Here is a 14,903-nt window from a genome sequence, read left to right as displayed (position 1 = left end):
TGTACAATGTTTAGTAAATTGTTACATTAATGGATACAATAGATGATCTGGTGACCTTCTGCCTGTTCTTGAAAACTTGGAACCATCCTGCAATGCATATTACCGAGCGGAAATCAAACTACATAATTATAGAGTTCGAGATATCTAATTAAAACAATCTGAACCTCCCAGATACCGATTTAAAAGCGTCTATAACCTAAAAGATGTCGACGATTACCTTCCGAACGTATTATTTGTACGGCAGCTCTACCGTGTAATCACTCCTTTCGCGTATCCTACACGCATAAAAGCACACCTTGCCTTTATTGTTATTGTTCTTCCTCCTCTCCACCGAAGATATTAGCTGTTGTTAAGTTTGTTTAAAGATAGTATAGATAGAAAAAGATATGTAAAGAGATTTTACTTAGATGCTACAGGGTCTTCAAAATACACACATGGCCAAACTTATTGCATATATGTTTAAAAATATACGGAAAGGAATTTAAAGAATCATTTTTTATACATAGCTTTAATAATCTGTAATAAACATTTTTTTGTTAAAATGGATATGGTAAACAATGTTTATGGTTCAGACCCAATATTATTACAAATTCTTGCACATTTAGATTTGTGGTCTCTTGGGTTTCAAAAGAAATTTGACCATTGTTTTGGCCTTAAAATTCCTAGAAACATTACTTCACAGTTTAATAGAGTCAGAATAGTAACACTGTCTCAACAGGGCTACCGGCAAGTTGCAATAGCTGAAATTGTAGGAGTTAACCAAAGCGATGTTTCGCGAATTTTAAAAAAAATCAGGGAGACAAATGAGGTTACAGACCGCCCTGGAAGAGGTAGAAAGAGAGTTACTACTGCTGTGCAAGACCGTCAAATATCCCTAATTGCACGACGCAATCCCCTGCTTTCTAGTACTGCTATTAAAAATGAGTTAACTCACCTTGAAGGAGTAAATGTTTCAAGAAAGACCATAGCATGGAGACTCCATGACAGAGCATTACATTTAAGGAGGCCTCTACGTGTTCCAAAGCTTAATTTACAGCACAAAATTACGCGACTACAATGGGCTGAGGAGATGAGAGCAAATGGACCTAATTGGAATTTCGTCATGTTTAGTGATGAAGTAAGAATAGGCCTAGTGTTAGATTCGCGGCGAACTTTGGTCTGAAGAGCATTTGGAAGACGAGCACGCTTGAATGCAGCTCAACCCCGTGTCCCGTTTCAAGGGGGAAGCATTATGGTATGGGCAGGTATAATGCACGGAGCTCGAACTCCTCTTGTTTTTATTGATGGTACATTGATAGGTGCCTCATATCTTAGAGACGTTTTAGAGCCTATTGTGCGTCCATTTCGAGGGGCAGTGGGGGATGAATTTGTTTACATGGACGATAATGCTCCTCCCCATCGCACTTTAGCGGTTCGCGAATTTTGTGAGGAAGAGGGTATAAGAAAACTGTGGTGGCCACCGATATCTCCAGATATGAATGTGATCGAGCATGCTTGGGACATGCTAAAACTCCATATTGCTAAAAGGAATGATTCCCCCGTACCTTAAACGAATTGAAAATTGCTGCGCGCGAAGAATGGGAAGCCATTCCTCAACATCTTCTGGACAACTTAATTGAGAGCATGCCACGTCGTCTCACAGCTTGCATTGAGGCTCGAGGAGGCAATACAGACTATTAGTTTGTAGTGAGAAATAATTAAAATTGTTTTCAATATTTTCGGTTTAAAATGAAATTTGTTTTTGTTAATTTTCACTCATTATGAAATAGAATTATAACAGCCTAGTTGCACTTAGATTTTTAATTTTATATCAGTTAGTCGTGTAGTTAGCCAATATGTCCAAAAATATAAAAAGAATCATATTAGGTCCAAAATAAAATAAAAATATCGTTATATGCAATAATTTTGGCCATGTGTGTATATTTATAAATTTCAACCAGCAAAATAAAACACTAAATCACCACAATGTTTTAGTGTATTTTGGTGATTTAGTGTTTTTTATTTTGCTGTTGTTTGGCGTTACAACAGCAAAATAAGGTTCCAACAATAAATGAAGAAAAAATATTTTTATTAAAATTTAGCATTAAGTGTTTTTACTTTTTTTAATAAATAATTTTTTAACAGAAAAAATAATACAAACGGTCTTGCTCTTCCATTGTCCTTACCTATTTCCTGGTATGGACGAAACAGTGGCTTAACATACCAAAATTTAGCAATAAAATTTTCCTAAAAAAAACTGATGCACTCTGAAGTTCATATTGCACTTTTATTTAAAGTTAGCTTATGGTACTTGATACGGCCGCTGACTTTATTGTAATGCGTTTTTTTTATTGCAGCCAGTCTCCAGAAGAGATTGAGAAGGGAGAAACGTGCTAGAAAAAGAATGCAGGATCAGCTGGATGTGGAGATGAAACGAAGGGTGCAGTTGGAGGAGGCTTTGAAATCATCCGGCGCCGCTGAACAAATCAATATAATTAACGGTAAGTTTTTATTTTTTTTAAATACTGTCGTGTTAAACGAAAAACGTTTATCTGATGCGTGGAACAAGTTAAGGTTTAACTTGTTAATATTTTTCAATATGACACTTTTATACAGGGTGTTTCTAAAATCATGTGCCATATCTCGTAGGGAGATTCCTCACGTAAAAATAAGATTTATTTTTCATATCAACATAGCTCCGTTTCTGCTTTGTTTCGTAGCTACAGAGTGTTAAAGTCTTAATATTTTTTGAATTCATTATAATTTTCTTCCAAATACATTTAGCGTTTCGAATGAAATTTTGAGGGTAAAACTTACTATAAATGCGACTGGAATGTTTTTCTAAAGAAAGCATGTACGCCACTGATTTTTTTTTCTCTTGTTTGCGAAATAGTGTAATTTAATGCCGATTGCCTTGATATTTTCCTGACTTCGGCCTCCTTGATGAGAAATATTTACATATTTTTGATTTATCCAGGTTTAATAAAAACCAGTCTTTAAAAAATTTTAATATCGTTAACTTGTGAAAGTTTTAAATAAGTACTCATTGATTCCTCATCAAAAACTATGAAAAGAAAGCTGTTCCTGTAAACATATGTGTATCGAAATGCATTGTTTTAAAGTTAGAGGATGTTAAAACTTTTTAAAATAAGGTTTTTTGTAATTATCTTAAATACCATTATCTTTTTCTTTGAAATTGCTGTATGTTGGACTAATAGTAATAATAACTAATAGTAATAATATTTAATAATAAATTAGGTGAAATATATAACTTATTAATTTTATTTTTATTTTAATTTTATTAATTGTGATTAATAAATTTGCGGTTATCTCAGGAGGCCGAATTCGACAAAATATCAAGAGATAACTTTTAATTGGCATTAAACGGCCTACAAAATTTGCATATCAAAAGAAAAGAAGTCAGTGGCGCACATGTTTTTTTTTTGAAAAATATTCCAGTGATAGCCCATATGCACGTCCCTGTTTAGCATTAAAATATGTAGCACTTATAGTAACTTTTACCCTTAAAATTTGATTCGAATCACTAGAAGTACTTAAAAAATATTAAGACTTTAGCACCCTGTAGCTACGAAACAAAGCAGAATCGGACCTATGTTGATATGAAAATTAAATCTTATTTTTATGTGAGAAATCTCCCTACGAGAGATCGCACATGTTTTTGGAAACACCCTGTACTATAATATAATACAGGTTTGAGTTATATTAGTTATTGTGAGTGATGGGATCGAATGGAGGACTACTAAAGCTACTTTCTAGCTTTAAACGGTAATAACTTGTTTAATTTAAATGGAACATTCTGTATATTTTAGGAGAATCAGATGCACCATTTTTTTTACCTATTCCTTCAAGTTTTCGTAGAAAATTATTTTCTTATAATTTATACCTTATTTATCAATATAACCATGGAATATTGACATTTCAGATTATTTTTAAAGCAATAAAAGTACAAAATGTACAGGTGCTAAAAACGATAATATTACTAGCCCTTTTGTATACAAAAATAAAACTAATTAAATCTTTATAAAAGAGTTTACCATTATTTAAATATACCACCATTATTTCCGCCCAAATATTAATTACATACTTAATTATTGTGTTAGTTAATAAATTATTGTAAATAAATGTGGATTTGAATCAGAAATCAATATAATAATAAGTTATGAAAATGAACATCTCTGTTGTTATAAATAAGCATTCGTCAAAAAATGAAATAAAATACTTTTTACCACACTGTCTAATACACATACAAAATCAGCTTTTTAGTATTTGGAGAAGTTATTTATTAATCATCGCACACAGTCAATTAATGTAGTTTGAATACTGAAATCATATTAATTGGTCCTCTAACAAATATTTAAACAGTTTTTTTTTAATTTTTTAATGAAATTAACGAACTACATATTATATCGACAATATTAGTATCTCTACTTTTTAAAAATTTGTTCCATCTTTAAAAATAATCTAAAATGTCAATATTACATGGGTATATTGATAAATGAGGTCTAAATTATATGAAAACTTGAAGAGTCAGGTACATAAAATTTGATAGACAATTAAATTGTGCATCTGTTTCTCATAAAATATACAGGGTATTCCATTTAAGTAAACAAGTTATTGCCGGTAGTTAAAGATAGTAATTATTTAAAATAAATGTTTAGGCATTGTATAAAGTAGTATAACTTTTATTATTGCAACACAAAATTTAGTAAATAGAAAAATTTAGGTACAATATTTGGTTTTAAAAATTTAAATACGCCTAGAGAAAGAAAACATTAAAAGTGTTACTGGTTACTGCATTTTCACAAAGTTGTAAATATTTCAAAAACGGTAAGATTGTACGCTATACCCTAATCTAATTTATTTTTTTATAATTAATCGTAGAAACTAAAAATGTAATAAAATACACGGTAGGTATATCATTTAAAAAATTAAACTTTGATATTTTTTATTTGTTTGGGACACTTTGTACCTTTAGAAATTTATTTTAAATTGTAGCTGTAGTAGTCCTCCAACGAACCCATCTTGCACAATTTCTAAAAATCTAGTCATTTGGCAACAATGCTTAATATTTTTGATCTTTTCATTCCCAAAATTAATATTTTCGTATTATATTAGATATTTACATTTATTTATATATCGTTAATATATTTGTATCAATATAATTTCATTCCATGACAATCTCTAACAATCGATCTCAGTCGATTAATAACGAAATGACACGAACACAGATATAATCAGTGTCTGCCCTAAAGTTTGTGTCAAACGCAGACTCGTCACTAAACTTAAATGTACCAATTTCACTGTCTCCCGCCCTCCGGACGAATTTAAGACGTCAAAGCCCCCAAGCTCAATCTTCAATCTTGAAAATTATTAGGGCACTAGGTAATATCTTGTCTTGATAAGCGGATGAGATGGGTTGAATTGGGTCCCACGAACATAAAAATTCACACTAAAAAAACATAAAAATATAATTTATTTTATATGAAATTATTGCTATATAGGAATATTTGTATAAACTTTATAAACGATTAATTTTATTATTACTTGATATATAGTTTTTTTACTTTACCTTATTCACTATTACTTATTTTCTACTTTACTTTATTATGTTTTTTTATATTTTTTGTTTGTATCTTTCATTTCTATATTGTTTGTATTTCTTGGAAAAAACGGGATTAACCATTTTAGAACAAGGAATTTTTTTACGAAGAATGCATTTTTCTCAAAATGTCCATAATAAAAAAGTTTTTCCTCTTGTAAAGACAATCCGGGTACATACTGTATACACTCAGATGCAAAAAAACGCAACGGAGAAATTTTTGGTAAAATTTTTAAAGTGTTATATTTTTGTTATTTTTACCCCTATTTTCATGATTTTTTCCTCAAACTGTATATAATTCTATCAACTTTAATTCGTAAACTCAGTTTTTTATAAACTTTAGTAATTGGCATATTATACAGAGGTTGATTTTTTACCCTAACTTTAAAACACCCTGTGCAATAATTTCGTCTGTAAATTTTCCTAAAATACAATTTTATGGCCAGAACCGTGACTCCTGAGCATTTTGGTTTTTGATTCATGTCAATACATGCTTTAGTTAATTTTTAAGAGCGAAATGAACTGATAACGATCAATTTGCATTTTTTTAATTATCATTACTTTTTGATGTAATTTTTGACGAGATGGTTTTGGTGACTATTGTCGTAACTTCATATTACACTGCATTGGATACTCTATACTAAATTAAAAAAAGAACATTAAAAACTAACGACACAGTCCGGGTTTTAATAAACATTAATAACGATAATAGAACTAACGATATTAAAGAAACCATCTGTAATACTAAAGCATTCTAACAGAATTTTTTTTAAATACCCTAACACTTTGTATTGCCGCCCTTGGCTGCTATAACTGCCTGTATACGTCCGTTCATACTGTCATTGAGGCTGCATATATCATATTGTGTTATAGCAAAATAAAACACTAAATCACCACAATACACCAAAAACACTTTTACTTTTACACTGCTTGTAGCTTAGTTTCTAATCATCTGCTGATGATGCTAACATGGTTAGCGAAACGCGCGTCCAGTGTAAAAGTAAAAGTGTTTTTGGTGTATTGTGGTGATTTAGTGTTTTATTTTGCTGTGTAACACCAAAGGTTCCAACCCTCAACTGTAATATTGTGTTATGCTTTCCTATTCTTCGTTAAGGACCAAGCGAACTTTATTTAATTGTACTGCTTCGCGACCTCTTATCTTTCTGTCAAGCATTTGCTAAACGTGATGGGCAGTTCATAATAATATATAGTTCACACTAATCATCAAAGCCGCCTTATCACATTGAAAAATAACTTCAGAAAAGAAATGATACTTAAAAAGTTGCAAATTGTTGGTGGCAAGCTCATTTCGTTCTTAAAAATTAACCAAGGCTTGTATTGACATGATTCAAAAACCAAAATGCTCAGGAGATATGTTTCTGACTGAAAAATTATAATTTAGGAAAATTGACACAAGAAATGATTGCGCAGGGTGTTTTAAAGTTAAGGTAAAAAACAACCTCTCGGTTAACCTTATATAATACGCCAAATACTAAAGTTTATAAAAAACTGAGTTTACGAACAAAAGGTGATATAATTATATACAGCTTGCTAAAAAAATCATAAAAATAGGGTTAAAAATATCAATAATATAACACTTTAAATTTGACCAAAAATTTCTCCGGTGCATTTTTTATTTCCCCCATATGAGTGTATATTTAGTTAGATAATTTTTATAACCTGCAGATTTTTTCTATTGGAGGTCGCAAAAAGTTTTAAATGTAAGAATAGTAAAGTTTTACCGGAAGAGTGAGAAAGTGAAATAAAAATAAATAAAAAAAATATTTAATTAAAAATTTATAATCCTCACCCTCACAGAATTCTCCATTTTTCTCCCTATTTCAAATATATCTTTGAAATAACAACAAATATTTGCTTCATACTGTTACAGATAAGATTGCTCAGCTCCAGCAACCGACTCAGCAACAGCAGCACCAAGTAGCTCCACCTCCACAACCACCTACTCCTCATACTCCTCACACACCTCACACTCCCACAATGATACCTCCGCCTACACCGGAGAGGATCATGGAGAGGCCCGATAGGATCAAACAGGAGATCGAGGAGATGCCTCAGCAGTACGTCACACCAAGGGATATGCCTAGGGAGCAGCCCCCACCTCCTCCTCCGCCTATGGAGAATAAAGGGTGGGGGTATTCCGGACTGGACCTGATGAACAGTGGAGCGGCGTTCTGGCAGAATTACTCCGGTAAGTAAATAGTGAATGAAATGTGAACTTGAATTTTTTGAAAGCTATAGCATAGATAAAAGAAAGTAATCTTCTATTAAGATAGATATGAAACTTAATAGTAAAATTTTGGGTCAAAGCGCCCATCCGTGTTCTTAGTAGAGACTACGTTTAACCCAGCGCCTTCGCCTTTTCTGCTGTAAATATTTTTGATGTTTATATTTGATTTCAAAGGATTTAGTTTTAAAGTTACACTGATATATTAGTATATCAGAGTAACTTTAATAAAACATAAGAATATATATATTTTACAGTTTATTAAATATAAATTTTGACTACAAGGTAGAAAGTAAATCACAATATTTGATAAAACTTATAAGTATACCATTTTTATAGTTAATAAATAATAAAACTATTTCTGACTATAATATTTAAAATTTAGATAGATAGAATATTAAAAAACATACCGGGTATTTGCAGACGCAGGCCCAAATTCAATAAAAACCAAAATTTTTCCTGCGAAAATCGGGCTTTTTTCACAGAAAAGGTATTTTTTGATTTATCAACAATCATTGTCAAGTTGACAATATACAGGGTGTTTTCTAATTAGTCTAAAAAATTGTGGTGTGATTCCTCATGTGTTCTTAAAACAATTTTTATATAACCATTGGGTCTAAAGTACTTCCCTTCTGATCTACAGGGTGTTAAAAATTAAAAAAAAACGAAATTTTGCTTAACATAAATGGTACACCACTGCTTTTTTAAAGAAAATATATTTTTTTCTTGGCTGGCCATCCTTTTTCAACAAAATTGATCTTTTGAGTTTTTCTTGTTCATCAAACGGTTGCCGAGAAAAAAATAAATATACTTATTAAGAGCCCGCTTTAAGCCGTTTTCTAACGATTTTTTATTTTTCAGATTAATTAGGAAACACCCTGTATATGCATATCACAGGCAACCAAATAAACTAGTAACCTCTAAAAATTATTTTTCCTACCACTAGCGACATACCGTGTTTTTAGTGAGTACTAAATTATTTTATCAAAATTTCACCATATAAGTTTCCAGGCAATGAGCTATAGGTAGTTTTCAAAAATATTACTTACTTTTAAAAAACGATATTTCAAAATTTACGATTTAAGATTTTCTCATAAAACGGTAAAGAAATAGCAATGAGGTTTTGTATGATGTACCATACAAGGTAGTAAAAAAAGTTCGTATTAAAAAATGTTTGGTTGGCTATCTTTTTAGAGCAGATAAAGTGATTTAAAAAAGTGCCTTCTTCTGCATTCGGTTGTTATACAGGCTTCTAAATCTTACATGGTTTTAATCTGTACAATAATCTTCATCAATGATGTATTGAGCAACACAATATTTGTCAGTTCTGCCATATCTTTATCCATCAATTTTTTTTAAACTTATTTCTAATTAATTTTATGTCGCCTTAATGTATTTTTGATCATAATCTTTACATGTTATGACAAAAAAAGGAGAGTTATATCTGTATAGAGTTACTTTATACTTTGGTATAGGTTAAAAAACACTATACAGGGTGCTACAAATTCGAGGTACGAGCTTTGATATCTCGGAAACCGTAATAGATACGAACGATGGTTAAATTGGGACACGCAGTTGCGCTTTGGGATCTTCACCAAGATGCCATCCAAAAACTTTTAAAAATTTCAAGGATTGCTGAGTTTTTTGGAGAAAACGGATTTTTTTGAAAATAAATATTATTTTTTCCTGTCGTTACTTTTTAGAAAATCAAAAAACTAATTGCACATTCTCATAGCCACTTTATTAGGGCTATCTGATAGTATTTTTAGATTTTCAAATTGGCTGATAATTTGTGAGATACAGAGGCCAACTTAATTTTTTTAAATACGGACCTGCATTTTTTATTTCAGTTTTTGAAAGAACTCGGTCTCCTAAGTACAATGATTATATTCATCGCAACAATATTGATCAGCGCTAAGTAACATTGAATAAGGAAAGTCTAGTCAATTGAAAGATTCAAATAAATAATATTCAGGTCAGCAATTTAAAGATATTATATTTAACTTTGTTTATTGTGAATTGGAAATTTCAGTGCACGATCTAATAATATGCATAATATTAATCGTAGTTATTATAAATAAATCAACTTCTACAAACTAGTTTCTAATGCTCTACATGTTTGAAAGGGTTACCTACATGTTTGAAAGGGTACATTCGTTCAATTTTATTAGCTCTTTCAAGATATTTTCTTCTTATACTTCCAAAAAAGACAAATTTTTGAGATTTAAGTTGGTATGGCGAATTTCATGTAACACATATCTAAGAAATTTTAGATCCTAAATTTGGGTATATCATCATGTTCAGCTTATTCAACCATTTCGAATTATGGTGTAGCCTCCCCTAATGATACTTAAGGTGCTTATTCATAAGTGAATGAGTACCTTAGGTATCTGAAATGTGATTCTGCATAGATTATTCAACGAGAGGAACATTTACAGTGACAGTTGTGGTGCCATTTTTTGATTCACAATCAAATTGTTTTTTTTTGTCAATTTTTGGAAGTCGCCAGTCGAAATATTCCTTGACTCGTTATACAGGGTGAGTCTTAAATAAGTGCAAATTTTTTCAGGGCTGGTAGATCTCGAAAAAAGAAACATATTTTCTCTGTACCGTTATTTTATTTTCAAAATTTCCAAAAAAAAATGAATTTTTGCTTAAATTTTGAGAAATTATCAAGAAATTTTGGTTTTTAACTAAAAACTAAAAAAATTTAAAAAAAAATGTTTAAAAAATTGCGAAAATATCTTCATAATTGTGATTCTGTGGTCGAAATATACTACCACTAAAATTATTTTGCACTTATTTAAGACTCACCCTGTATAGTCTCTATTCAGATAATAATGACAATTAACATACTTAATATTTTTATTTCCAATGCACCAAGTAAAATAAATAAAATTATTTGATTATAAACTCACCGGCAAAAAAAACCGTCCAATAAAAACTAGTCCCAATTTCAAAGTTGGATTTCTCGCGAACCACTCATTAGACTGTGATGATTTTTTTAAATTGTAAATTAATTCCTTCTTAACGGATGCTACGTCAAAAAATTGTATTACGAATTTATTTTGAGCATATACAGGACACAATAATAAGACGAAGCTTTTTGGCACTGTAGGGTGCAGCAGCTGTAGTAGTTATTGCTAAATCAAATCACATTGTAGCCTCATATTTTGTGAGCATTATGTTTTGTCAATCACGACATTATCTCTGTTTGTATTGGAGATACGCTGTTTTAAAACAAACGTCTCGGAAAAATGCTTTGCAGGCAGAAAGTTTTATGTAAAAGCGACATACGCGAAAACGGATTTATGAGTATTTGCAATATGACAACAACGGTTGTCAAATTAAAAAATGCCATTATCTGTGACGGATGTTGTTCGTATTGTGGCTTTAATTGAAGATGGAAGAAGTCAACGTTGTGTGTGCGATACCCTGGGTATACCTCGAACAACAGTCCAGGATGCCTGGAATCGGTATATGGAAACAGGAAATTTCACCAGGCGAGTGGATTCCGGAAGAAAACAAATGCAATTGACGACTGCTTTATTGTTCTGAATATTTTACGAAATCGTAGAATGACGTTTCAGAATCTACATTTGCTACAAGCCGTGCGTGGAACTCAAGTCAATGAGAGAACAATCGAACGAAGACTAAAAGAAAACAGCTTATCTGCAAGGAGGCCTACCATAGGATCCAACTACTTCCAAGACATCGTCGAGTACGTCTTCAGTTTGCGCGTTTACATGTGAATTGGTTTGGTCGCGATTTTTCCTGCAAAGCAATTTTCCGAGACGTTCGTTTTAAAGCAGCGTATCTCCAATACAAACAGAGATAATGTCGTGATTAAAAAAACAAAATACTCACAAAAGATGAGGCTACAATGCGGCGATTTGATTTGGCAATAACTACTAAAGCTGCACCCTACAGGGTGTCACAAAGTTCGAGCAAAAATGTCGTTTTATTGTTGTGCCCTGTATATGCTCAAAATAAATTCGGAGTAAAAATTTCTGACGTAGCATCCGTTAAGAAGGAATTAATTTGCAATTTAAAAAAAAAATCATTTAAATCTAATGAGTGGTTCGCGAGAAATCCAACTCTGAAATTGGGACTAGTTTGTAGTGGCCGGTTTTTTTTGCCGGTGAGTGTAGATCGGGTTACAAATTCATTACGATCATCCGACTTTTAAAATACAGTAATCCTTATAAATTTCCGGTTTACGAATTAAAAAAGCTTCAACAAACTATTTTTCTTTTAGATTCTTCCTCTGATATATGATTAGATATGAAAATTGCTAAAACTAAATAGCATAGAACATTTTTTCCTTCACTTCATTCTGGTCCAATATTCTCCAAATTACGGACATTATTTTTTAGGTCGAATCGGTAATTCACGTAGGTAAGCAAATTAACATGTATCCCATTTCGCTTTCCAGCTGTCAGCTTGCGTGTTGCGAGTATTCACTTAGGGCCTGCGTACAGTATGCCTGTGTGGAACGAATTCCATTCGCAAATTTATTCAAATTACAAGGCGCTCATAAATAATTTCGTATATACGCACACATGCAATTGTGGCGTTGGAATATGGCCGCCGAAGTGCGCATTTTTAAAATGGCGACCGTCGCTCAGAAAATGCATATATTTTTATAGAGCGTGTTTAATGATTCCGAAAAAGATTTTTTTTTATAGACATTTCAACGGAATGTTTTAAAGTTCTGACAGCAGCGCTCGGTACGACGGCAATCAGAACTGCCCGGCCACTATTTCACGCTATTTCGGTGACCGTTCATTTTAATCGGCTATCATGACTATGTCAAAATATTTAAGTACTTTAGTTTTCACTAGTGCAGTTATTGAAATTATAAACTTCTGAGGTATGAAGTTTCTGTGATGTACCGCTGTTTCGAGTAGTAAAAATTAAGAAAGAACTCGAACTGGGCGTCGCGTTGTGTTTTGTGTTGTAACAATTTCAATTGATAGCAAAATAGCCGAAAGTTTGTAAACATAAAGAGGAGGGCATAATTTCGTGGTTTTTGAGTGTAATAGCACTCCATACAACTCTCCCGGAACAACATTTTTTAGCTTCCCAGCTTTCCCATACCGACTTGATCAAAATTAAATAATTGAAGAGGCAGAGACTATGAAAGGATAAAAAATAATTTAATCAATATTAATGGTATCCTTTATATTTGAATCAACTAGTGCTTAAATTTTTTATGAAAAAATTTCGTTACAGCTCAAATAGCCCCAGTTATGTCTCCACTAACAAAACAGGTCTCATCTGAAAAAGTTTATTTAGCTTGAATAATAAATGATAATACAAATTAGACTTTCTGAAGATATCATGGAACACGAGGAACAGTTCCATTAAGACAAGCTTTATGGAAGGAAAGAATATGGAACGGAAGGGAACCGGAACCGGAATAGTTTGCATTATCCTATTCATTTACATCATATAATATTTTATGTAAACGGAAGGGAAACGGAAGGTAGCTGATACGAAAGGTATAGTGGAGAGTCAACCTTTATTTGGAAATCCCCCCCCTCCTGTTCTTAATTCTGCGCCGTAAATTATAATATATTACTATGAGAATAAAGATGTAATATGATATACCGGGTGCGTCTCAAAAGTGACTCACCCCTATAACTTTTTGATTTTTTCAGATAAAAACTCGAGATTTGGTATGTTAGTATTTGACATAAATTAGGATTCATTGCCGTATTTAATTGTTATCGGTCACTTCCTGTTTCACCGGAAATGGCTACAACTTTTGATTTTCAAATGGCACACTCAGTATTTTCTTACTTTATTCGATAGAAAATGACATTCTGAATAGAATGACATATCATATGCCAACTTTTGACATTCTCGCTTAATAAAAAATTGTATTTTAAAATTAAATCTAGAGCGCCATGACTATGTTAAAAACACTAATTCTTCATCAAGGGAAAATAAATTGATCGTCTAATATTTTTAGTGTCTTGTCCTGGCCAGTTAGAAAATGCTCAAATCGTATTTTTAATCATATCTCAATTTTTCCAAATGGAACGAGGGTGGCTCATTAGCATATTTCGAAAAAGCATTTTTTACGAATAATTTGATATCACACACTTGGTATGTCGAGTCAAATTTTTGTTACGAACCGCAAGTTATAATTTCAAATAAGCCATATGCGAAAATGTCAAAAGTTGACATATGATATGTCATTCTATTCAGAGTGACATTTTCTATCGAATAAAGTTAAAAATACCGGGGGTGTCATAAATTAGGATTCATTGCCGTATTTAATTGTTATCGGTCACTTCCTGTTTCACCGGAAATGAATACAACTTTTGATTTTTAAATAGCACCCTCGGTATTCTCTTCCTTTATTCGATAGAAAATGACACTCTGAATTGCATGACATATCATAAATATATCAACTTTTGACATTTTCAAATATTATTTATTTGAAATTGCAAAATGGCGATTCATAACGACAATTTGACTCCAAATACCAAGTATATGGTACCAAATTATTCGTAAAAATGCTTTTTGCAAATATACTAATCGAGCCACCCTCGTCCCACTTGAGAAATTGAGATTGATGATTAAAAATACAATTTGGGCATTTTTTAACAGGCCAGAACCAGACAATAAAAACATTAGACGATCAAATCTATTTTCCGACGGCTCCTTGATTAAAAATTAGTGTTTTTAACATAGCCTAAAAACTAAACTAAAAATACAATTCTGTTTTAAGCGAAAATGTTAAAAGTTGACATATTATATGTCAGTCTATTCAGAGTGTCATTTTCATGTCATTTTCTTTTGAAGTAAAGAAGTAAAAAATACCGAGGGTACCAATTAAAAATCAAAAGTTGTAGTAATTTCCGGTGAAAGTGGCCGAAAACAATTGAATACATCAATCAATCCTACTTTATGTCAAATACTAAAACACCAAATCTCGATTTTTTATCTAAAAAAATAAAAAAGTTATTGGGGGTGGGTCACTTTTGAGACGCACCCAATACAGATAAATAGTATTATCAACACCGTATATTACTATAGTCTGCCCAA

The 14,903-nt window shown here is 31.8% G+C and overlaps 1 protein-coding gene across 1 annotated transcript in view; it reads left to right on the top strand.

Annotated features, from left to right (window-relative positions):
- Positions 1–14,903, top strand: part of LOC115878457 (forkhead box protein J2-like) — a 200,498-nt gene that overhangs the window by 148,026 nt on the left and 37,569 nt on the right. Inside the window, exons 2-3 of the mRNA XM_030894975.1 lie at positions 2,337–2,480; positions 7,491–7,808. Coding sequence (XP_030750835.1) covers positions 2,337–2,480; positions 7,491–7,808 — 462 coding nt within the window. The remainder of the gene's footprint in view (positions 1–2,336; positions 2,481–7,490; positions 7,809–14,903) is intronic.

Source organism: Sitophilus oryzae, unplaced genomic scaffold (assembly GCF_002938485.1).
Source record: "Sitophilus oryzae breed Bouriz unplaced genomic scaffold, Soryzae_2.0 scaffold_1062_pilon_pilon, whole genome shotgun sequence".
Taxonomy (NCBI): domain Eukaryota; kingdom Metazoa; phylum Arthropoda; class Insecta; order Coleoptera; family Curculionidae; genus Sitophilus; species Sitophilus oryzae.
The sequence above is the reverse complement of the archived record's forward strand: the minus strand, read 5'-3'. Positions and strand labels throughout refer to the sequence as shown.